We start from the raw sequence: 25,918 nt of genomic DNA on the forward strand, positions 1-25,918 counted from the left end.
TAGTTGATAATGATACACAATTTTGTTTCTTACTGAACCATGATACTAGTGAGTGCCCTAGCATGTGACATGTTCCACTTGTGCTTTTTCTGTCAGATTTACTTCCAGCAAAGTCAGCATCACTGTATGAGATTAGATCAAATGTAGACGATTTTGAATAGAATAATCCAAAATCAACTGTGTCTTTTAAATATCTCATTATTCTTTTTACAGCTTTAAGATGTGATTCTTTTGGATTTGACTGAAATCTAGCACACAAGCAAACACTAAACATTATATCTGGACGGCTAGCAGTTAAATAAAGAAGTGATCCTATCATACCTCGGTATACCTTTGTATCAACAGTCTTACCATCTTCATCTTTGTCCAACACAGTAGTAGTGCTCATAGGAGTAGTTTTTGAAGCAGTTGAGTTCATGTTGAACCTCTTCAGAAGTTCACGAGCATACTTAGATTGATTGATGAAAACTCCATCCTTGGTTTGCTTAATATGCAGTCCAAGAAAGTAGGTGAGTTCTCCCATCATACTCATTTCGAATTCCTTCTGCATGGACTTAGAAAAATCTTCACAGAGAGAGCTGTTAGAAGATCCAAAGATGATGTCGTCGACATAGATTTGAACAATTAGGGTATGATTATTCACTAGTTTGACAAATAGTGTAGAATCTGCTTTGCCAACAGAAAAACCAGTTTTTAATAAAAAGGTTTTAAGTCTTTCGTACCAAGCACGAGGTGCTTGTTTTAAACCATACAAAGCACGTTTGAGTTTAAAAACATGATCTGGGTATTGTTCATTTTCAAATCCTGGAGGTTGTTTTACATAGACTTCTTCATTTATAAAACCATTTAAGAAAGCACTTTTAACATCCATTTGAAATAATTTGAAATTCATATAGCTTGCATATGCTAAGAGCATTCTAATAGATTCAAGTCTAGCAACATGAGCAAATGTTTCATCAAAGTCAATACCTTCCTCCTGGTTGTATCCTTGAGCTACTAGCCTGGCCTTGTTTCTTATAACATTACCTGTTTCGTCTAGCTTGTTTCTGAAGATCCATCTTGTCCCAATGATTGGATAATCCTTTGGTCTCGGTACAAGATCCCAAACGTCATTTCTTTGGAATTGATTCAGTTCTTCAGTCATGGCTAGCATCCAGAACTCATCAATGATGGCTTCATCAATCTTCTTTGGTTCAAGTTGAGAAATGAATGCCATGTTTGCAATCCGTTCTAACTGAGCTCTAGTTTGAACCCCCTTTGTTAGTTCTCCTAAAATCTGCTTTTGAGGATGATCTTTGATATCGACAAAGGTTCTTTGGTGATCATCTTCATTAGACTTAGCTGTGTTATCTAAAAATAAATCTGTACTTTCAATATCATCATCATTAGTTTGTATATGAACAGATTGATCAATAGATTCACAACAACTAACATGCATAGATTCTTCAATAGTATTATGACACTTATTGAAAACTCTGTATGCTTTACTATGACTTGAATATCCTAAGAATATGCCTTCAACAGATTTAGCATCAAACTTATCCAGGCTATCTTTTGTGTTTAGGATAAAGCATTTACATCCAAAGACTTTGAAGTAGTCTATTCTTGAAGTTCTGTCATAGAATAGTTCATAGGGAGTTTTATTTGATAAGGGTCTAATGAGAACTCTATTTGTTATGTAGCATGCAGTATTAACAGCTTCTGCCCAAAAAGATTTTGCAAGATTATTGTGTTGGAGCATAGTCCTGGCAGATTCCTGAAGGGTTCTATTCTTTCTTTCTACTACACCATTTTGAGGTGCAGCTCTAGGGAAGGCAAAGTTATGAGAAATTCCATGCAAGTTACAAAAATTTTTAAAGAGTTCATTTTCAAATTCTCCTCCATGGTCACTACGGATTTTAACAATAGAACATGATTTTTCGTTTTGTAATTTTTTACATAAGATTTCAAACTGACAAAACGTGTCACTTTTGTTTTTCAAAAATATTACCCAAGTAAATCTTGAGTAATCATCTACAATGACAAAAGCATATCTATTATGATTAAGGCTAGCTACCCTAGAAGGACCAAAAAGGTCTAGGTGGAGAAGCTCTAAAGGTCTTTTACTTGAGATGACATTTTTTGATTTGAAAGAAGATTTTGACAATTTTCCTAATTGACATGCATCACAAAAATAATCCTTTTTAAAAGATATGTTGGGTAACCCACATACTAATTTATTTTTAGCTAGTTTGGACATGTATTTTGAATTGACATGGCCCATTCTCATGTGCCATAGATGTTGAGTGTCATTATTAGCTATGAGACAATGTTCTGTGATGTTTTCTAGGTATAGTTCATATATATTATTCTTTCTTATACCTTTTAAGATGATGTTTTCATTTGTGTCAGCTATGAGGCATGCATCATGATTAAAGCTAACATTATAACCTGTGTCACACATTTGACTGATACTTAGTAGGTTATGTTTTAAGCCTTTAACAAGGAGAACGTCTTTGATAAGAGGTTTGTCTATGTTACCAATATTTCCAATACCAATTATCAAACCTTTGTTGTTATCTCCAAAGGTGACGGTTCCTCCTTCTTTATGATGAAGAACAGCAAAAAGGTCTGGATGTCCTGTCATGTGCTTTGAACATCCACTATCTAGTATCCATCTGTTCTTCTTCTTTGGAGCCTGCAAAACATTAAGTAAATCTTCTTTTTGGTACCCAATCGGGTCCTTTTTTATTAGACTTTGGAACCCATATCCATTTGGATTTGGGTTTGTCTATCTCTTTAGAGGAGTTAAAAAGATTATCAATATAATACTCCTTATTTGGTTCAGATGAACTTTTCACAAACGTGGTCTTTTGATTTATACAAGAAGGTTTTTTGAAATGAGAATAGCCAATCCCATTCTTGTAAAAGGAGACCTTCTGAGAGGATAAGAGTTTATCCAAGTTCTCTTTACCTTTAGTAAACTTGAAAACCGTTTTCATGAGGTTCTCAGTTTTACTTTTTAGCTCTGAAATTTCTACTTGCATATCTTTAGTTTTGGAGCTAGTAGAAGAAATTTCAGATATAAGCAAAAGATTTTTCTTTTTCAACTCAGAATTTTCACTGCTGAGTTTTTCATTCTCTTGAGAAAGCTCTAAATTTTCAGATTTTAAAGCTTTATTTTTGAAACTCAATTTTCTAGATTCTTCAAATAGTTCTTGAAAAGCATCTAGAAGTTCTTCAAAGGAAAAATCAGAGATTTCACTTACCGAACTTTCGTTTGCCATGAAGCACATATTTGCAGTTTCGGCTTCATCATCACTTGACTCTTCACTAGTGGATGGTTCTGAATCATCCCATTGAGCATGCAGAGCCTTTTTCTTGAAGAACCTCTTCTTTGGTTCCTCAGTCTTGGACTTTCTTTTGAGAAGGGGACATTCATGTTTTAAGTGGCCTGGCTTATTACACTGAAAGCACATGGGATCTTCTTTAAGATCTTTTCTTTCCTTGTGCCTGTTTGGAAGCCGGTTCCTTCTCATGAAGCGCTGGAATTTTCTGGTAAGTAGCACAATTTCTGATTCTTTATCTGAGTCTTCATTCTCAGATAGGGCTGGGAAAGCTAGAGTTTTCTTTACTGGTTGCTCTTCTTCCCTTCTTTCTTTTATGTGGACTTCATAGGCCATAAGATTGCCTATTAAGTCGTTCAATGTAAGCTTAGATAAATCTTGAGCTTCTTCAATAGCAGTGGTCTTTTTCTCCCAATCAGTTGTGAGAGATCTCAAGATTTTCTTCACCTTTTCAGTCTGGGAATATGTTACACCCAGAGATTTCAGATCATTGGTGATGTTGGTGAATCTGGTAAACTTTTCTGTGATGGGTTCATTTTTGTTCATTTTGAACAACTCATATTTCCTAACAAGAGATGATATTTTGGCTTCTTTAACTTTGTTGGTTCCTTCATGAATAACCTCCAAAGAATGCCAAATGTCATATGCAGATTCACATATAGATATTCTGTTGAATTCATTCTGATCAATGGCACAATATAAGGCATTCATAGCCTTTGCATTTAGGTTTGCCATTTTCTTTTCTTCATCAGACCATAAGTTATAGTCTGCGGATGGAGATGTGTATGGATGCTCAACAATTTTCCATACAGCAAAGTCTATGGATTTGAGAAACATAGCCATTCTGCACTTCCAATATCCATAGTTGGAGCCATTGAAGAAGGGAGGACGAGATGCGTGTTGACCTTCAATATCACGAGCATAAGAGGTAGATGCCATTTGTGCTGGAAGACTTGTTACGTCGAAACCAGCAAACCCGCTCTGATACCAAATGAAAATCCACTAGAGGGGGGGTGAATAGTGAAATATGATAATGATCGATAAAATAAAATAATTAAGCAATAAGGCACAACACATAAAACACAGAAGTTATACTGGTTCGGTCAATATCCAGACCTACATCCAGTCCCCAAGCAAACCACTTGAGATTCCACTATAACATCCGAGTTACCGGATAAATAATACAACACCCTCTTCCAAAGAGGTCTTCTTCTCTCAACAGAGAAGGGGCACACCCTCTTCCCAAGAGGTCTTTTTCTCTCAACAGAGAAGGGCATCACCCTCTTTCACAGAGGTCTACTTCTTTAAACAAAGAAGAAATACAGTGAATAACAGAGTTACAATACTTCCTATAGAACCTTCAGAATAATATGAATGCACGAATGAAGGATTCTAAGAATGTTCTATTTGTCACTCAGAGGATACTCTTTGTCAAAGAGCTGGACTTGACTTTTTCTCTTTTCTTCCTTTTTCTTTTTCTCTTTCTTTTTCAAGGCTCTCTTTTCAAATCACGAATAGAAATTTTTCTCTTTGTAAGCTCACACGTCTATTCCATTCCTCTTGTTTGAATAGTTTATGTGTGTGTGTTTATATAGCTTATAAAAAGTAGTCGTTACATTTTGGAATTGTAACTTTTTGAAATGTGAAATGTTATGTCATTTCAAAAATATCTTTTAGAGAAGATCGATAATGCCTTTTTCCAGAAGAGTAAAATAGAGGGTACACTAGTCGTTGTAGTGTTTTAGGTAATACATATTTTATGTAAAAAGTCTATTTCTTACAATAGTACATTTGAACGTTGGGTTGTAGTTTTTTCTTTATTCTAATTAATGATTTGAGGTACATTAGTACTTCTTTACTTTAAATGAGTGTAAGTACTATGAGTGCTTTGAGATATTTATTTGTACATAGTCATGTCAAGTGTATTCTTTATGTAGTGTATTTCAAAGTCTCCAGAGAGAATGAGGACCAAAAAGAAGGTCGACATTCTTTGGGAAGGATATTTAGAAAGGATTTGTTACATAAGGCATTTAATGCTTTGTAGAGAGAATGATGACTTCAAGTAAGTCGACATTCTATGGTTATGAGAAAAAGGTAACTAGAGTCTTTAAAAATTTTAATTTATTTTTCTTATGTAGTCGATTTTATGTTTTTGTCTTCTTCCTATATAAAAAACATTTCATTAAAGAAGATGACTAAAGTCTTTTCAAAAACATATTTTATTTGTTTTTCTTATGTAGCCGATTTTATGGTTTTTGTCTTTTTCCTACATTCCTTTTTCATGTTGTCTTGTAAGGTACAATGACAAAATGTCTTTTTCATAAAAGGTTGTAAGAAGGTACAATTATTATATGACAAAATATCTTTTTCATAAAAGGTTGTAAGAAGGTACAATTATTATATGACAAAATATCTTTTTCATAAAAGGTTGTAAGAATGTACACTTATTATATGACAAAATATCTTTTTCATAAAAGGTTGTAAGAAGGTACACTTATTGGTTTTAAAAAAAGAAGCTTTTTGAAACTATCGTATACTTTTATGATATAGTGTTTATGAATGAGTATGTAATATGCAATATGCAAGTTCCTGAAGGTTCTGTTACATATGACTCTAAAGAAGAAAAAAGTCTTCATCTTGAGGTAGCCGATCTCTTCATTTAAACTTTTAGGAAAGCATGGCTCATCAAGCTTTTTCTTCAAGGAGTATGATTGCACCATAGTTGTATTTGAACAGGAAGTCTCCATCCTTATTGGGTGAGATATCCTTGCATCAAATACTCGTTAGATTTATGGCAAAACATATTCAGTCATAATATAACATTATTTCAAGAGAACATATTATCATATCATATAAAATCAAATGAGACAGTGTATCATATTATGTGACATCAAAACCGAATTTCTCAACAGAAGTTACATCTTGTTTCTCTTCCTATTTTCTTAGCAAGAGAGTGAAAATAATTTCTCTTACATATACCCAGTGCTTCAACTAATACATGAAAATGACAATTGATACGATACTGACTTGAATAGGCTATTTTTCAATAAATGTAAAAAATGCTTAAAGTAAAATTTTAATGATTTTAACATGTATCACAAAATAATTGTTTATTATTTTTTGTCCGAATCAGAACGATTCCCTTGAGAATCGAGTATCAGCCGGATTCACCTGAATAGTTCGCCAAACGATTCAGGGCCGGTTCCCATATTGACAATATTTGTAGATGAGATCATACTGACATCATATATGTTTCATTTATTGTGAGATAAATAAGATATAAAGGCCTGACTTTTCTTTTAAATTATTTATGACGAGGAACCCTTGCTGAGAACCGGTTCAATTAATCGGCCTGCCCGCTTATGAGGTAAACATCGAGTGGGGTCACCTACACTGAAGCCCTTACTGAGCTGACCAGTTAAAGGCACACACCAGCACACCTGGTGGGAGTTGATCCATGAACTAAACAATCAAGACCTTTTCCCCAGGTCTACTGCCACTGGGGTGACCCGGGCACAGGACTGAGGAAGAACATAAGTTGCTCGCTATTCAGCTCACTCTAATCGTGAGAAGCTCGGTTAGGCTCGAAAATTAATCTTGGCGAGCCGAGTAATGAGTCAGCTCGTCTAGGTAAGCAACTGTGAGCCAGTTCGTCTAGGAAAACAAGCCGAGCACAAGCATGACAAGCTTGGCTCGACTTGTTATATATAGAAAATGGAAACCTAAAAAATGGGCACAGTGCTAAATAAATATGAAGTTAGATTTGCGGTGTTTCTTTCAAAATTCTGACCCCGTAGATGTGTTTAGCATGATTGATTTACTAGAAATTAACACTTTGATCATGCATTTTGGATGAAAAAAATGATATTTGAAGCCTAAAAAATTATAGGTCGTTGATTTTTTAAAACCTTACAAAAACATATCCATGCATCGGAATCAAAGTGATTCTTTTAAAAACAACCGTATGGATCAAGTGTATGGTCAGAATTTTAAAAAACTACTATAAATCCAATAACAATGCTCATTTAGCGCGCACACACACACACACACATATATATATATATATATATCAAACTTTAAAATACTTGAAAAAAAAAACTTTTTAGAAAAGAAGTCAACTCGGGATCTGCTCGTAAAGCTTAGATAAAGGGTATACCCTTAACTAGCTTAGTCCGAACAGCCCAAACTGGACTCGTTTACCAGCCCTACTCGAGCGGGTGTCACCAGTCACCACATCAATATCTTATCACAGTTTTTGTTTTTTTAAATAAATTTTGCCAGAAAATTTACCCCGTTACCCAAACATCGTAGTGCAAACCACATGGTGCTTCCGAGCCCAACAGTGGGACCCCCCCTGATCCTAGACGGGCTTGGTTCACAACGTCACTCCCAGCGAACCATGACGTAGTGTGGATGACGTGAACTCTTAGAATCGACGGCCCAGCGGCCACTAAAGTACACCAAGGTATACACCAAACAAGCGCACCGCCCTGTTTGGTGAGGTCCGACTCCGTATACGCCCTAGGCTTGAACCCGGCGCGCCTGACAGGACGAGGGGAATCATGTTCCGGTGGGTCCGAGCAGGTATGGGCCCAGCTATACGCTGGCTTCGTCGTTGGTAGGCGGCAAGGGAAGAACCGGGTCTTACATTAGCTGAATATCCAATCTGCCAGGGTTTTTTTTTCAGTAACGAAGATGGCTTCTGTGACACGACTTTATCTCGGATCTGGATATGTATCTTATTTGAGTAAACCAATTCTTTTTGCACGAGACTTTAACTAGCTAAAGTTGACAATGTACCAAGTGGACTCGGCTTGGTTTGTCGTGTATGAACCCCCCCTGACTTGAGCTGTTGACATTCCAAAATACCCAACTAATTCATGTTCAAGTCCGTGTTATAGTGTCTTTTGACATGGGAGTCGGAGGTTGACCTTGGAGTTGGTTGCCCAATTTGCATCGGTCATGAATGACTAGGTTCAAGTTGACCAAAAGACTCGAGTGGGATGGAGGCAGCTGAGTCGAGGGTCCTCGACGGAAAGTTGATGTGGAGATCGAGCCAGTCTAGGTGGACCCACCTTATAATTAAGTTGATTCTGGTTCTGGGGTGCTGTTGGGGGAGCCGAGTTCCTGACTTGGCTAGGTCTATTCCCAGTAAACATATCTTAAAAATGTGTCGAGAGCCATGTACTTAATTTGATTGCAAAGGATGTGAACTTATGTTGCTCGAATGTGCTCAAGATCTGGATCTAAAGATCCAACGCCAGTAGTGAATAGTTCACAGCTTTTACTCTAACTCATGGGGCCCACAATATAGGAACTGACAATTTTCCAGCATGGCATGTTTGGCGGACGCGGATTCACATACAGAAAAATGCATTGGGCTCTTTGGAAAAAGAGGGGCACATCCACATCCACATCCAAATGGGTCAACCCACTAAGAGATGGTGGACCCCATTTTTGAAACGTCCTCACCCACTGAAAGAAGAGGGTCCCGTCCCACACCCAATTAAGCCTCTAGTTTTTCAAATACTGGAGCCTCTTTGATCTATTTGCGGCCAATCACAACTCCCTGGACCCGTGCTGGCTTTGCATTAATAATTGGATCTGGGTTTGGTATTATGTTTTGCATTCAAACCCAAAACCGATTAAAACCTGACCTAATTAAGTATAAATACCAGGTTTTAATCTAGTCGGACCCAGGGTTTTTTTTTTTTCATCGGAATCCTATTAGTCCAAACCCGATTAAGTTGGACTTGGTAATGCATAGATCCGAACCAAAGCCGAATGGTTTACATCCCTATTGAAACCTCAGGGTAATCAAGTGGTTTAGGTTCAAATTCTATGGGTGTCATCCACGTTTAGGGCAAGCCAAAGTGTGGCAATTTCCTGAGGGCAAGGGGGTAAGCCCACGGAGTTTTATGCTGCCAAAACAGAGATAGTAAGTAGGGTGTGGGACGGGACCCTGAGGTTTCAATAGGGATGTAAACCCTTCGGCTTTGGTTCGGATCTAGGCATTACCAAGTCCAACTTAATCAGGTTTGGCCTAATAGGATTCAGGTGAAAAAAAATAAACCTGGGTCAGATTAAAACCTGGTATTTATACTTAATTGGGTCGGGTTTAAATCGGATTTGGGTTTGAATGCAAAACATAATACCAAACCCGGATGCAATTATTAATCAGATCCAAATTTGCCCCCCCCCCCCCCCCCCTAACAGACTCGGATTCAGGTCGGGTGTCGGGTTGCACCTGACCCATGCGCTGACATACCGAGTTTTCAACCAACAATATAGCATACAGATTCAGCCGCATTTACGGTATCTCATTTGGATCTGGCTTCAGATTCTGCAATATAGTGCTTAAAACTTATTGGATCAACCATAATAGGTCGTGCATCTGATTCGTTATCTATGACCACAGCGACAGAAATTTAAAAGCCAAAAGTTCGGCAATAATAAACAAATAAAAAAAACAAAGTTTTATGTAGCGAATGCAAAAAATATTCAAAAATAAAAACACCAATTTCACTGTAAATAGCCGTTAAAAACATAGATATTGTGTTTAAAACACAATATTTTTGTTTTTACAAAATAATTGTGATGTTTTGAAAATATTGCAATAAATTAATGTTTAAAAGGGTTAGGTAATTTCTCGCGATATTTTTGCAATTTTTTTCATAAATATCACGATATTTGCCCCATATCACGTTATCTGACCATTTGGATATGTTCTGTAAGGTCAAAATAGTATGAATTGACACTTGGATAATAGTTTTTTGATGTAAAACTATATATGTTTTTCTAAGGTTTTAATATTTGGTACATTGTAGATCGTTGATTTTTTGACCTTCAAAAAATCTTTCATATATATGGATTAAGAAAAACATGATCCAAAAGTTAGTTTCCACTAAACGTGATATTTAGATCAAATACAAAAAAAACTTAAAAAATAAAAATATTACATTTTTCATTAGTATTCCTTACTCAGGGGTAGCAAACATTACCCCTCTATATATATAGTAATGTGCTCCTTTGGATTACCTTTTAGTTCTGCCACCCTTAAAAGTCATTATTTTTGACATTTTTTCTCACATCTAACACCATAAATGTGGTCTATAGGGTTTGTTTAGTGGGAACCGACTTTTGGATCATTGGAATATATACGTATATAGGTTTTTTGAGTGACTCAAAATCAATAGCTACGAAGGTACCTATTTTTTTTAGGCTCATAAAAACATGTTTCTTCATCGAAAGCACATGATCCAAGTGTCAATTCCAACTAAATCTAGCATGTTAAACACATCTAATGGTTCAGATCCATCATAAAACACTTCAAAACTATGGGGCATAATGAAAAATGGGACCAAATATGTTCAATTCTCATATATATATATATATATATATATATATATATATATATATATATATATATATATATATATATATATATATATATATATATATATATATATATATATATATATAGTGATTGGTAGCTGCTCACACATTAGGTGCCAAATGAATGTGCTAAATGGGGTTTTCCTCCTTTTTTATTATATTTTTAAATTCTGACCTTATAGATGTGATCTATGTACTTGATTTTATAGGGATCAACTCTTGAAGTGTTCGATTCTAACACATGAGTAGGTTTCATATGGTTCAAAAATTAAACAGTCTAAAATCTTTATAAATTTTTGAGATTCCAAATATCATCGAAAACACATGATCCAGGTGTAGATTCCTCATAAATCAACTATGCCTGACACATGTATGTGGTCGAAGCACATAGTAGCTGCGAAATGATACGATCTATAAGTTTTGTTTACTGGGGAGCGGCTTTTGGATCATCAGAATCAGATCACCTGTATACAGATTTTTAGGTAATAAAAAAATAAATGGCTATGAAGGCATCAAAATTTTGTGGCTCATAAAAATATATTTTTCCGTTGAAAAAACATGATCCAAAAGTCGATTCTCATTAAATCGAGAATGCTAAACATATCTAACAGCTCAGATCTTTCATAAAACACTTCAAACTATGGGTCCTAATGGGGCAGAAATAGAAAATGAGGCCTAATAACAGATGTGAACTAGAGTGTGAAGTAGGCATTTCTGTCACTTTTTTTTTTGTAAATTTAACCCTGTAGATACATTCAGAGTAGTCCATTTCCTTGAAAAGTAAATTTTTTTGGATGCTTAATATTTACGAAAATTTTGGGCCATTGATTTACAAGTCTTAACATATCCGTCTTATATAAAGCCAAGCAACTAGAAAACATGCATATAGTGAAATTTAAGAAAAAAATAAATAAAAAAACCCATCAAAATCTTTGTTCATACTGCAATTCACATGATTCTAGTTAACATATTCTAGTGACCCCATATATATAGGTGGATGCAAAATCATACGTGGTAAATGAGTTTTTTAGGGTTTTTTCATTTTATTTTTAAATTTTACAAATGTGATCTATGTATTTGATTTTATAGGGATCAGCTCTTGAAGTATTCAATTTCGACACATGGATGAATTTTTATAAGGTTCGAAAAATCAATGGTCCAAAACCATTGTAAAATTTTGAGGCTTTAAATATCATTTTTTCATCGAAAACACATGATCCAGGTATGGATTCCTCGTAAATCGATCATGCCAAATACATTTATGGGGTCGAAGCTGAAAAAATACCAAAAAGGATAGAAAAACCCATTTAGCACGTATCAATTTCACACCTACCCATTTCTCTCTCTCTCTATATATATATACAACAACAACTACGCCTTCATCCCAAAATAATTGGGGTCGGCGATATGAACCAAAAAAGAAAATCATTATGGGTCTTCCACATGAATCCTTCTCCTCCAATCATTTCTCTCTCTCTCTCTCTCTCTCTCTATATATATATATATATATATATATATATATATATATATATATATATATATATTGAAAGGATATGGCCTACCTATTAATTATGTAAAGGGGTTGGATACAGATTGGATCTGGATGTAATTGAACTTAGTCCATTGAATCTTGCATTTTCAGTTCCAGACATGGTCTTCGACTAGGGTTTGGTTGTCCTTGTTAGACGCAAGGCAAATAATCCCACCATTCTCTTTTCTAAATTTCAATGTATTCATATTAACATCATTGCAACAAACTAAGTCAATCTTTATTTGGAAAATTCTATTTAGTTTTTTTTACAGGTCATGAAAATCCTTATTGCAAGTTTTTATTTTTTGAATCTTGTTATTTTCAATATATTTCAATATTATCACAATTTTACGAGGATTTATATTTTTAACTGCACACCTGGCTACGTGGATTGGCTTAAGACATTCAAGTTGAAGGATGTTGCGAGTTCGAACATAGGTGTCAAAACTACCCCAGTAGGCAAGGTGAGAAAACTTGCGGAATTTTACACCTAGGATTAGAGGTGTCAACGGGTCAGGTTTACCTGGACCCGACCTAAACCATACTCTATAGGGTCTGGGTATGGTAATAAATAAGAAGAATCGATTTAGACCCGAGTCCAGACCTGAAGGTCCGATTAATACATAGAGTCTGTACAGTTTGTAAAATTTTATACAAGATTCGGGCCCGACCCGAGTTTCGATTAAGACTTTCAAATTTTCAATGTAAAAATGATAAAAAATATTATTTTATCAGGTCTGGTTCATGTATCTCTTATTGGATCTGGGTATGGTTTCACTACAAGAAACCTGTGGATTAGCGACGACCTAAATCCGTCGCTAATCTGACGCTAATCCGTCGCTAAACGGTTTAGCGTCAGATTAGCGATGAATAACTTTCATCACGAATTTTTCGACGCTAAGTAGTGACAGAACTTATCCGTCGCTACTGTCATCACTAATTTGCGACAGATTAGCGACAGACATGATCTATCATGAGTCCTTCGCTATTTTAAATTAGCGATGAATAATATCCGTCGTTAAATTTTTAAAAAAAAATTAAAAAAAATTGCTCTCTGCCGGCGCGTTCTCCGGCAGGATGCAAATTTTTTTGCACAGGCGGGTTCTGACGTCGGGACGCTCTTCCGCAGCGAGCCAATCACGGCGGACGGCCTCAGGCGAGGAAGAGGTAGGACGGGCGGTAGAGACCGGCGAGGGACACCGCCGGGAGGAGGAGTATGGCGCGGGGGAGAGGTAGCGTGAGGAGGAGGAGACCGGCGAGGGGGACCGTCGGGAGGAAGAGGACGGCGCATGGGAGAGGTAGTGGGAGGAGGGGTAGCGGGAGGAGGAGGACGGTCTGGGGGTCGACGCCAATCACGTTCGGAAGGCCTCAGGCGAGGGAGAGGCAGGACAGGCGGTGGCGACCGGTGAGGGGCACCACCAGGAGAAGGAGGATGGCACGCAGAGGAGAGGTAGCGGGAGGAGGAGGACAGTCTGGGGGCCGACGCCAGTCACGCTCGGAGGGCCTCAGGCGAGGGAGAGGTAGCGTGAGGAGGAGGAGACCGGCGAGGGGCACCGCCGGGAGGAGGAGGACGGCGCGGGGGAAAGGTAGCGGGAGGAGGAGGACGCTCAGAGGGCCGCTGTGCGTCGTTAGATGAAGGGCGGTTTAAATCAAACGGGGGAGGGGGGGAACAGAGGGAGGGAAAATTTCGTGCCTCAGGCCGGATGGTTTAAATCGAAATTTAAAGACGGAATTAGCGAGGGAATTTTTTCGTCGCTAATCTGTCGCTAAATAGCGACGGATTAGCGGTGAAAAAAATCCCTCGCTAAATCCGTCGCTAATTAGTATTTTTTTGTAGTGTTTTGGCGACGGAAAATTTTTGTCGCTAATTCATCGCTAAGTAGCGACGGATTTTGCGAGGGAAATAGTTCCGTCGCTACTTTTGCAAATATTTCGAATGTTAGCGACAAATATTTTTATCCCGCTAATCCGTCATAACTTTGCGACGGAAAAAATCCGTCGCAAATTAGCATTTTTCTTGTAGTGTTTCTCTTATGGTCGGTCCGGACCTGATACCACAACCAAAATAGGGGCCAGGTCTGGTTCCACATGGGTCCAAACCAAACCCGACACGTTGATACCCCTAAGTAGAATGCGGAAACAGGGCCAACCATAAAGGGTTGTTTCTAGGGGAGAACTGGACTGTATCGGGTCGGGATTAGTTAATCTGGCTCTAATGGGGCTGGGCTCGTGTGCAAAATAAACAAGGCTTAACATGCCCAGCTTGTTAACTGGCTCGGGCCTAAAGTATCCAGCTTTTACCGAGCCCAAATATAATTGAGTTGGACCGGGCTTGGGCCTGTCTTGCCCTTATAGGGCTGGGCCAGATCGACCCGATGTTCACCCTAAGTGTTTTCTCCCCCATTAAAAAAATTGCAATAATTTTATGTCTTAAATTTTCTTACCTTTTTTTAATTATAAATAAGCCAACCTACGTTGAGATGGTTTTCGAAACAAAAGAAAAATCATCACAAGATTATTTTGCCTTCGAGAACAAGAATTGCAACCACCATTGATTTTCATCTGTTGGAAGCGTACTGGATAGGCAATAGTAATTCTTACAATGGGGAAACACAATCGGGTTGAATCAAGAAACCGGATCGGGTCAGATCCATATCCCATATATCGATTAAGATCCTCATCTTATGTGCGATGGGATCATCATAGCATCGTGATACTCATCCTATTCGTTTTTAGATAAATATAGCTTTCATGTTTTCATTATGTATCTGGGCCACAGGACCGTAATCCTACCCGATCCATTTACCCCCAACCATTTAGTGAAACCGCTAAAGAAGGACCAGTTGGTCATTTTCCAAACGGTCTTCACACAGAGTCTTGCGTTGACTTTTAAGTCAAAGAAAGTCTGTCCAAAGTCAGCAGGCCCCACCAGAGAATCATTCTTTTCCTATCGATGACGTGTCGGTTAGCTGGTCAACCCACGTTTTCGCCTCACAAAAGGAAGGTTACCGGTAAGCCACCGCCAATCAGAGGTCACCAGAGCGCTCGGGTCTGCCTACTCCCCTTTGCCTATAAATAAGAAACTTGGTTCTCACCAATTCTCCAAGCTTGAGCGCTTCGTTCACTTCTAATCATCCTCCTTTTTCTCTCTTTAGTCTCTTCCCTTTTCTTCCTTTTTATTTTTTCTCTCTTGTTGGAGACCTTTAATCCCAAGAAAAAAATGTCTGAAGAAGAAATGCATAAGATGAAGGATAAGAAATTGAGATCCTTGAGCAGGATGGATTCCTTGGACTTTGAGTCCGCTAAGATCCCCGGCAGAAGTGCCCATACAAAGAAGGTGAGTTCACTATATATATATATATATATATATATATATATATATATATATATATATATATATATATATATATATATATATATATATGGTAAATGAAACATGTAAACCAGCAAAATATGTAAATTGGTATGCATTGAGATTTTTATAGTTTTTTTTTTTAAATTTACGATATAGATGCGATCTGGATGCTTGGTTTTATAGAAAGATACTATTAAATTATCCAATTATGATGTATAAGAAAGATCTTTCAAGACTTAAGAAATACAGAGAGAGCACTTAAAGCCATAGGCGGAGCTTGGGGAGGGGGGGGGGGGAGCGAAACAGTAATTTTTTTTTAAAAGCTCAGTCCTAGCCCAGCCCTGATTCCATATGAAATAGATTTTTATCCATTTTTTAATCCCAGTCCTAACCTAGCCCTCCTAGCCCATCCCTGACTGCAGCAAATAGTTTGATTTGTTCATATGACATAGATTTTTATTAATAATTGTAGCCATTTTTTATTTTATCTCAATTTTTTTTTCCAGGGGCGCTGCCCCGAACCCCCGACTACCAAACCAGTTTTTTTTCCCTACACCCTTGTTTGCTCCCCCCTCACATGAATCCTAGCTACGCCACTGCTTAAAGCCGAGTGGTGGTGTCGTCAACCCTAAGTTTTATCTGGCAGAGGGAAGGCGCTCTCGTTGAAGGTTTTCTCTTAGTTATAAAAAGTTAACAATTTACTTTAAGAGAAGTTGCAGATGTGGCAAAAAAAATACTGGAAACCTATGTCACAGGAACATGCCATTTTGATTCTATGTCTAAGTGACACAACAAGCACAACACATGGACGTCATATGATATTATTTTATTATTCTTGGTAGTAATAAATATATATTTTTATATCAAAATATTATAATTTAATCAATTAAATAATTTTAAAAAAATCCGATAGCCTGGTGCACTGTTTTTGAAAAACAAAATTTGCGAAGGACAGTGGGGGATCGAACTTGAGATCCTGGGGTCTTAGAGACACGGATGTTATGGGGTCTCATTCAGTTGTTGTTATTGAGTCTCTCGATTTGTGTCCGTGTGTTATTGTGACATAGATGCCTGAAAATTGCAATGGGCTTAATTAATTTTGCAGGAATATAGTTGGGAAACGATCCTCAAGTTGGCGTTCCAGAGCATCGGGGTGGTGTACGGGGATATCGGAACGTCGCCGCTGTACGTCTACTCGAGCACCTTCACGAGCGGTACAATCAGCCACAACGATGACATATTGGGTGTCCTTTCCCTCATCATCTACACCATCACCCTCATCACCCTCATCAAATACGTCTTCATCGTCCTTTTGGCCAACGATAATGGAGAAGGTTCTCTCTCTCTCTCTCTCAAGCATTTAGTAATCAAAATACTCGGTCCGCACAGAACACAGAAAATCGGTGTGAAAACAGCAAAATTATCTGCTCCCAGCGGACTTTCTCTCTCTCTCTCTCTCTCTCTCTATAATCCTGTAGTTCACACTTCACTGTCAGCAAAACTCTGTTTAAAACTGTCGAAAGTTCGATTCCCGTGAGCGACACATAGCATAGGCTTCGGGGGCAGGGGTGCTAGCCTCGAAGATTTACGAGCAAGTATGACTGGCTTAGCCAGGTTTTCATATCTTTAATGTGAGCAGATTTACTACTCGAGTGGATTTAGTAGTCGGCTGAGTATTTTTCGGAAACTACCCGTCCTAATGACTGGATGCCACGTGCCCCACTACCCAATTCCAGGTGGACGCGTGGCATCCACTGATAGGTAAGGTAATGGGTCAGATCACTGAAAACCAAAAAACAGAAAAGAGCATTCATTTTCATAAAGCTGACAAAAGACCTCATCTCAAGTGAAAATTTGTGTTAAAAAGTGATTCAATTGTCCTGGATCTTAGATTCGGATGAAGTATGAACTTCGGGTCTTGGCTATCTTTTGATTTTTTATCAATTTCCAAACCGACCATTATCTAACCCTTCGAGTAAGGATTTTACAAAAAAAAATGACAATGGATCCGGATAACAGGGCCAGACCCACATCATTGACATTTACACTTTCTCATCTTATTTATTTTTTGGTAAGGTGAAGCATTTGCATACAGAAGTTCAAGGTGATTGATGGTGACGGTGTTATCTTGTCTTTGACAAGTTCAATAATTAATTTCTCTCTTGTTTGGTTGTTTTGTTTGCTGCTTATTTTCTTGCGTAGGTGGGACGTTTGCCTTGTATTCTCTGATATGTCGCTATGCCAAGGTGGGGTTCATCTCCACTGAGCAGGCAGAGGACAGGGACGTGTCCAACTACAAGCTAGAGCTGCCGGATCGGCGGGCCCGGAGGGCCTCCAGGGTTAGGGCATCCCTAGAGGGCAGCACCTTCGCCAAGTATGTCCTCCTCCTCATGACCATGCTCGGTACCTCTATGGTCATCGGTGATGGTGTCCTCACCCCTTGCATCTCTGGTAGTCTCTCTCTCTCTCTCTCTCTCTATATATATATATATATATATATATATATATATATATATATACAACAACCCTGCTTGATGGCCCCTTCCACAATAAATTTGGCTATGATCACTTTTTTATTAGCAAAAGTAAATATAATAGAAAACAAATATCTGAACAGAAATTAAAAAAATATGTAAAATATATAAAGATTAGATCTAACCATTCCTTCCTAAAAAAAAGCTGATAAAAACGGAAACATCACGATGAATCAACATATTTTCATTAAATGGTAATATCAGGATATTTTGAACATAACTCAAAGAGATAATGACGCTTTTCTCATGATATTTTGAAAATATTGCTGATATTTGTTGTTGTAGTGTTACTGCCAAGCTGGTCCATTAGTTGGCTAATATATAAAACACTTGTTATTGGAAGAAAACCATGGGAAATGAGGCTGTGCTGCTGTATTTGATCACTCACCATCTGTAAAAGACATTGTTTTTTGAAAGGCTGTTAGCTCCACAGCTAACAAGTTGTAATACAAAGATGGAGGGTGATCAGGTTCCGCAGTACACTAAAAGTCGTGCAATCACATTGCACCTAATCCTTCCTCTCTACAGTTCACCATGACTTGATGGTGCAAGTTGTGTTTGATCAATGCCCACATGGTTGGTGAGATAAATAACTTCCAAGAATGAAATAATTAGAATTTTGTAGCTTTTCAGATTTTTTGGGGATTGATGACGTGATCTTGATTCCATATACATTTATTTATTTTCCTTGAGGGATAAACCCATCAAGAAAAACGTGTGGCTTCCATGTATAAAGTTCTACCATTGCTTCATATAGTCCAATATCTGTCTGAGGTGCAATGAACTTTTCTCTTTTTGTTGGAAAGTCATCCTTCAATAGTAGTTTACTTCTAAACAACTCAACCCTTGTGGCTTCGCCCGGTTGATTAAGAATTGAGATAAGGTGCAATGTGATTTCACACTTTAATTAAGCGTACAGCTGCACCTGATCATCACTCACTATATTCTGCTGTTGGGCTCCACAGATGACAGGCTGTACCCCCAAAGAATAAAGATGGTGGGTGGGTGATTAGGTGCAGTAGCATACAAAAAAGTGTGCAATCACATTGCACCTGATCCTCCAGATATCTCGAGACAGACATCGTGGTCTGATCCACTCTGATGATATTTACCACTAAGGATGAGTTAATGCACAAATTAAATGATCAAACATGATTTTTCTTATATATTTCCAACAAATTGAATATTAATGATGATATTAGTCTAATATATTCATTTTTATTGGTAAGATATCATAGTTTATTTTTTATATATATCAGGCTAGCTGCATACAAGGCTCCATAGGTAAACTGCTCTTTTCTTAGATACCCTTCCTTTATCATGAAGAATTGCATCTCCTAAATATTAGCCCAAATTCGTTGCCTGTAAAACCGTTATCGTCAATGACTTGAGCTTCAACGTTCAATTCCCATTGGCATCACCCTTCTGCACAAGTCAACGCATAGCATAGCATAAGCTTTCCATCAATGACTTTATTACTCAACCAAGTTTGTAGACAACCTACCTTCGCCTAGGTGAATAGTTTGGTCTTTGATTATGAAATCTTAGCATCGAGGACCTAGGCCTAATTGGCCTCGTCATGTTCAGCATGGATCATTGCTTGGGCTAAGAGTGGTTGAGTTTTTTGATTGAACCGGGACTTTTTAACTTTTTTTTTTCTAAGAAGAAAAAGAAATGAGGATCTAGGTTTGGATAATCAAGATTGAAAAAAGACACTTGAATTAAATGATATTGAAATAAAATACTGAGATTATGAGATTATTAATAGTAATTGAATTGTAGTAAATACTTGTAGGATTTAATTATTGTTCTCTTCTATTGATTTCAACTTGCAATGAAATCTTTCACAATTAGATATCCAGTTTGCAAAATGATTCTCATCTTAATTTTCTGTTGCAGTTCTCTCAGCAGTTGGTGGAATCCAAAGAGCTGTACCTTCTCTAACCCAATGTAAGTTAACCTTCTGCTTTGGGCCACATTTTGGTTAAAGTCAATATGGGCTGTGGGTGGGCTCAAGGGGGGCCGTGACCAAGTCCTGCCTACCTTTGGAAGAGAGAGATTGTTAGACTTTTCTAGCTTTGCTGGGTTAAAACCCGATGAAAAGCTGACCTAGACATTGGGCCCCAATTGAGCCATCGATCATGCCAATCTTGCTCGGATAGGCCCCAAAGCCAGGGCACCATTAATGTTCCCCATTTTCTTTTGGGTATTATTTGCTGACAAGCATAGTCATAAATTACGATGATATTTTGAAGATATATATCACGATTAGGGCTGGGAAACGAGACAAAGCTACCTGTGGCTCGGCTTGTGTTTGACTTGTAAAGAGCTTGTTCAAACTTGTCAAATAGGTTTGGTAAGCCTAACACGAACAGCAAATGTTCAGCTCGACTCATATAAACTCGTTGGCCAATTATAAATATATTTTGCACTATGTTGAAAAATACATTTATTTGTAATCAAGAACAACTGAATTTTGAGCACCATCTGCTAAGTTCATTCAGCTCCTTTACCAGCCCTAGTCATAACTGATATTATACCAAAAATTTATATTTTCAAAATGTCTCTTTGAAAATACGGCATTTTTATCTATATATTGACGCAATAAAACACTTTTTTTATACTATTCATATTGGCCGAAAAAAACAATTTTTTTTCTCTTCAAAATATCACTAAATTGTTGTTTGTGAATCTTATCCTGAGAATGAGATTTGTGACTATGTTCATGAGGACCAAAGCGAAAAAAAAAATGAATCCTTGACCCGAATTCATATGAATTTGTGCACTTGGCAAGAGTCCGTGGAGGGCTTGATGTTTAGGAAAAGATAGTGGTAAACCATATAACTTTCCCTCCTTCCAACGCGCAGCGAACATGGCCTGGATATCAGTTGGAATCTTGGTGGTACTCTTTGTGGTGCAAAGGTTTGGGACGGATAAGGTGGGCTACACATTTGCTCCCATCATCTTCATCTGGTTCCTCTTCATCGGCGGGACCGGCATCTACAATTTCATCAAACATGATCCAATGGTCATCAAGGCCTTCAACCCCAAGTACATTGGCGATTATTTCAAGAGGAACAAGAAGGACGCATGGATTTCCCTTGGTGGGGTTGTCCTATGTATAACAGGTAACATAGTCTCTCCTGCATTTGTTTCTAAATCATTTTTTTTTTACTTTCTTATATGGAATCTAACACATAGCTTTAGATGATGTCACAGTTGCATCTTTCCCTCTCTACACACATGCGCACATATATATATATATATCATAGGGAGGTACACACTCTTGTTTGTATGGATCTAACCACCAAATGGTAGATCTAATCATACAGACCTGTTTAGCATGGTTTATTTACTATGTTAAATTGTTTTATCATGTTTAATACATTATAAATCCTATTTTTGAGACAGTGAAAATCAATGGTTTACAATTCATGAAAATAAGGGTGGTCTAGAAATGGTATAAAACATCATATTTCAGTCAACTTTAACACATGAAAATAGTAAATGGTGTTTACATGATCTAAAGATCAGATTTTGCCAAGCTTAGATATATGTAAATCAAGTGTGTAACCACCATAGAAGCATCGATATATATATATATATATATATATATATATATATAAGAGTCACGAATATGAAAATAATTGGGTAACGGTGAAACTCTCTCTCTCTCTCACACGCACACACCTGCACCATCGTTAGAAGACTAGAGTCGTGACAAACTATGTCACAAGAATATGGGTGTGAATCACACACTTGACAAATACGCCATGAAGACACGGATCGTTTCAATTTTAATCAATTTAAAAAGTAGCAGTTACATTTCAATATATAAAAAAACATTTTATTGAAGAAATTAACAAACAAATAGCAAAAAACTATTTGGTTGTGTTATAGTGTTTCGAGTAGTGTCCCTAAATGGCGTGCCCCTGTGACATAGATGACAAACATAAGCATTCATATGTTGGCTACTGGTAAGCAGTCATGATATTATGCTGTGGTTTTGATCTACACTCATTAGCCAAAATTCATAGAAATATTTTTCGAATAATGATGATGATGGTTGCATGTTACAGGAACGGAAGCTATGTTTGCTGATCTTGGCCATTTTACAGTACGTTCCATCCAGATCAGTATGAGCACTGTGGTCTACCCTGCACTCATAATTGCTTACACAGGCCAAGCATCTTACCTCCGCAAGTTCCCCGATGATGTTGCCAACACCTTTTACAAAGCCATTCCAGGTGATACTCCTACTTACATCTCACGTGAATTTCTTTTCTACTTAGGACAAATCACATGTAATTTCATTTCATGCATGCTAGCAATGCCATGTGAAAATTAGATTTTCTCAAGATCCTGTGAGAAACTACAAATTGTGATTGTGATTCTCGCTTGAGAAAAAAAAAAGAATCTCACTTGAGAATGCTTCTCCCTTGAAACTCGAGAAAGTTAGTCACAGTACTGACCCGATGACCAACTTTCTCAAGTGCGATGGCTCATCCCACCTGAAAGCAAATGTTCCAATGTGATTTCACATCACATGATACAGTAATTCTGTTATCCTCTGATCAGTTCAGCCTCCCCTGTTTTCAGTTGGGAATGCTGTTCTCTTTTTCATGTTACTGCTCCTGGTGTGATATCTCATTACACCCGTCCTCCCAGTCTGTATCTTCTTCTAATGATGCAGTAATACATATATTCTTCTTTGAAAACAAAAAAAGATTTTGCATCAGATGAAAAATTGGACCATAGTGAGATTTTGAAAAAATTGAGGGATTCTGTCCCTTGTTTGCTTCCACATTTGAAATGGGACAAACGAGAATCGTTCTCTCGCAATTTTGAGGGCAGATCAGGTGAAATGTGATTGCACGCTTTTCACGTGCTGCTGCACACAGCACCTGATCATCCACTATCCGCTGTTGGGCCCCACAGCCGATAGGCCGTATCCCAAAGAAGATGGGTGATCAGGTGTAGTAGGACACTAAAAGTGTCCAATCACATTGCACCTGATCCTTCCTCCACAGATTGGGGTCAAGAAAACATGACCTTAGCATTAATGGTTTTTAAGTCCAGTTCTTGAGCTAAAAATGCTGCATGCCTGCAATTGTATGTTCAGGTCCTCTATATTGGCCGCAGTTTGTTGTGGCTGTATTGGCCGCCATGATAGCCAGTCAAGCTATGATCTCAGGCACCTTCTCCATCATCCAGCAATCCCTTTGGCTCGGATGTTTCCCACGAGTGAAGATCGTCCACACATCCAAAAAGTACGAAGGACAAGTGTACATTCCTGAGGTCAATTTCCTACTCATGATTGCATGTATTGCTGTCACCTTGGGGTTCCAAACTACCGTCAAGATTGGAAATGCTTATGGTAAGCATATTGCTCTTGCAGTATTATTGTTGCATTTTTCTCTAGGGAGGATCAGGTGCAATGTGATTGCACACTTTTAGTTTGCAGAATCACCTTATAACCCACCATCTTTGGGATACAGTTCCAACAGCAGATGATGGTGGATCAGGTGCAGCATCTTACTTGAAGTGTGCAATCACATTGCACCATATCTCAATTCATTTTTCTCACACCCAACTTCGAATCCCAGAGTTGGGCATTCTTTCCGCACGGTTACGAACATGAAAATAATGTGAAAAACTGAATTCAATTCAATGTTTTAATTATACATTTAAAACCCAAAATTTCAGGAATGTAACTCCTCTAAAGTTGACTTGTGACTTGATTGGGACAACTATATATATATATGGTGCTATTAAAGGCACAAAACTATTGAGAGTAAATCAACTTTTTTAATATTTTTTATTTTTAAAATTTTTGTAAATTAGACTTTATGAATGTGATTTACAAGGTTTTCTGTAGTAGAAAATGAGTTTTGAATCATGTGATTATGACATGTAAGCATGTGTTCTTTTAAGGACTTCAAAAATCAACAACCCACAATGTGCTAAAATATCATGACTCAAAAAATCATTCTTTTATATTGAAATCACATGATCCAAGGTTTGATTCTTACCTAACAAACCATGCTGAACACATCTAAGTGGTCAGATTAAGTCAATAAAGTCTGAACCTATGATTTTCAGATCATAGTTCCTGCCTTTAATAGCACCAAGTCACTTGACTCGACCAAGTTAATCTAGGGATGTCAGGCCAGTCACCGTGCTAACTTGGTGATTATGGCTGAACTTAGTAAGTCAACCTGGTGATGTTTTAATCGTTGATTATATTTTCAACTGCCCATATCGATCCATATCACATGGTTTCATAAAAAGGGTATTGTTGCATTTTATTCTGACTCTCCATTTGAGGCTATACTATATGCTCACATATTTTTTTTTATCACAGGTATTGCAGTGGTATTTGTCATGACCCTCACATCTACCTTGCTAGTGCTGATAATGGTGATGATATGGAAGACTAACATGCTTCTGATCATCATCTACATTGTGACTATCATCTCTGTTGAGTGCTTCTACCTCAGCTCTGCACTATACAAGTTCGACCAAGGGGGTTACCTTCCATTAGCATTCGCCGCTGTATTGATGTTCATCATGTTCATATGGAACTATGTACATCGTCTAAAGTACGTATACGAGCTGCAAAACAAGGTTTCGCCGCAAAAGATCCGGGAACTTGCCTCCAATTCGAGCTTCCAGCGACTTCCGGGCTTAGGCCTACTCTACTCCGAGCTTGTCCAAGGAATCCCTCCTGTCTTCAGACAGTACGCGTCCAATGTGCCTGCTCTGCACTCAGTCCTCATCTTCGTGTCGATCAAATCTCTGCCGATAAGCAAAGTACCGACTGAGGAGCGCTTCCTTTTCCGGCGTGTTGGGCCGCGGGGTTTCGCTGTGTTCCGCTGCGTAGTCAGGTATGGCTACACCGACCTGAGGAGCGAGCGGGGTATGTTCGAGCGATCGATGTTGGAGAAGTTGAGGGAGTTCATAAGGGATGAGGCAGCATTTGCACTGAAAGCCATGGTAGCAGACTCACCAGCAGCAGCAGATGGAAGCAGTTACTACAATGAAGTGGAGGAGGTGGACTCTGGTGTGGGGATATCAGTGGAGGAGGAGATTGCATTGGTGGAGAAGGCAAAGGCTAATGGTGTGGTCTACCTGTTGGGAGAGAGTGAGGTGGTAGCCAGGGAAGGCTCAGGATTTGTTAAGAGGATGGTTATTGATTATGCCTACAACGCCATAAGGAAGAATGTGAGGCAGGGTGATGAGGCTTTGGCTGTTCCCCATCAACGTCTTCTCAAAGTGGGAATGATATATGAGCTATAAATAGCTTTTATGTACTCAATATATGGGGAATTGTTATGGCTGAATGTTGATCATGGTCATTCTCATCATGCAGCTTTCATGAGGTTAAAAAGTAGGAGATTGGTGTGGAATCTCACGGTTGTTGGGGGTTGTGTCAAGTCTTTGGTTGCTCAAGGGTTGGATTTTAAGTTGGTTTAAGGATTGTATTTGAATTGTTATGGTGATTGTGATTAGTATAAGAAGCCTAATCAAACACAAAAAAAACTCCTAATGAAATTAGTATAGGCGCTAATTTAAGAAATTTGATTCAAAATCCAGATCAAAGAAAATCAAAGAAAAAAAGTTCTTATAAAATAAAATTTAAAGATATTTGATTCAAAGCCCTAATCAAGGAAAACCAAAGAAAAAAAATCTCTTATCAAATCGAAGAAAAAACCAAATAAAACTAAATAACAAAAGCCCAAATTAACGATATTTGATTTAAAGCCATAATTAATGA

At 37.9% G+C, this 25,918-nt stretch overlaps 1 protein-coding gene across 1 annotated transcript; it reads left to right on the plus strand.

Moving 5' to 3' along the window:
* The first annotated feature begins 13,468 nt into the window (after window positions 1-13,468).
* LOC149839100 (potassium transporter 5-like) lies at window positions 13,469-25,695 on the plus strand. The gene is made up of 8 exons (XM_090003931.1): window positions 13,469-13,702; window positions 16,713-16,941; window positions 17,810-18,058; window positions 20,041-20,091; window positions 21,009-21,269; window positions 22,221-22,388; window positions 23,264-23,518; window positions 24,506-25,695. Exons 1-8 carry the CDS (start codon window positions 13,469-13,471, stop codon window positions 25,438-25,440), a joined length of 2,382 nt encoding a protein of 793 aa, XP_089860057.1. The 3' UTR covers window positions 25,441-25,695.
* The last annotated feature ends 223 nt before the right edge of the window (window positions 25,696-25,918 follow it).

This window comes from Nuphar pumila, chromosome 4 (genome assembly GCF_984573655.1).
Source record: "Nuphar pumila chromosome 4, dmNupPumi1.hap1.1, whole genome shotgun sequence".
In the NCBI taxonomy this organism is placed as follows: domain Eukaryota; kingdom Viridiplantae; phylum Streptophyta; class Magnoliopsida; order Nymphaeales; family Nymphaeaceae; genus Nuphar; species Nuphar pumila.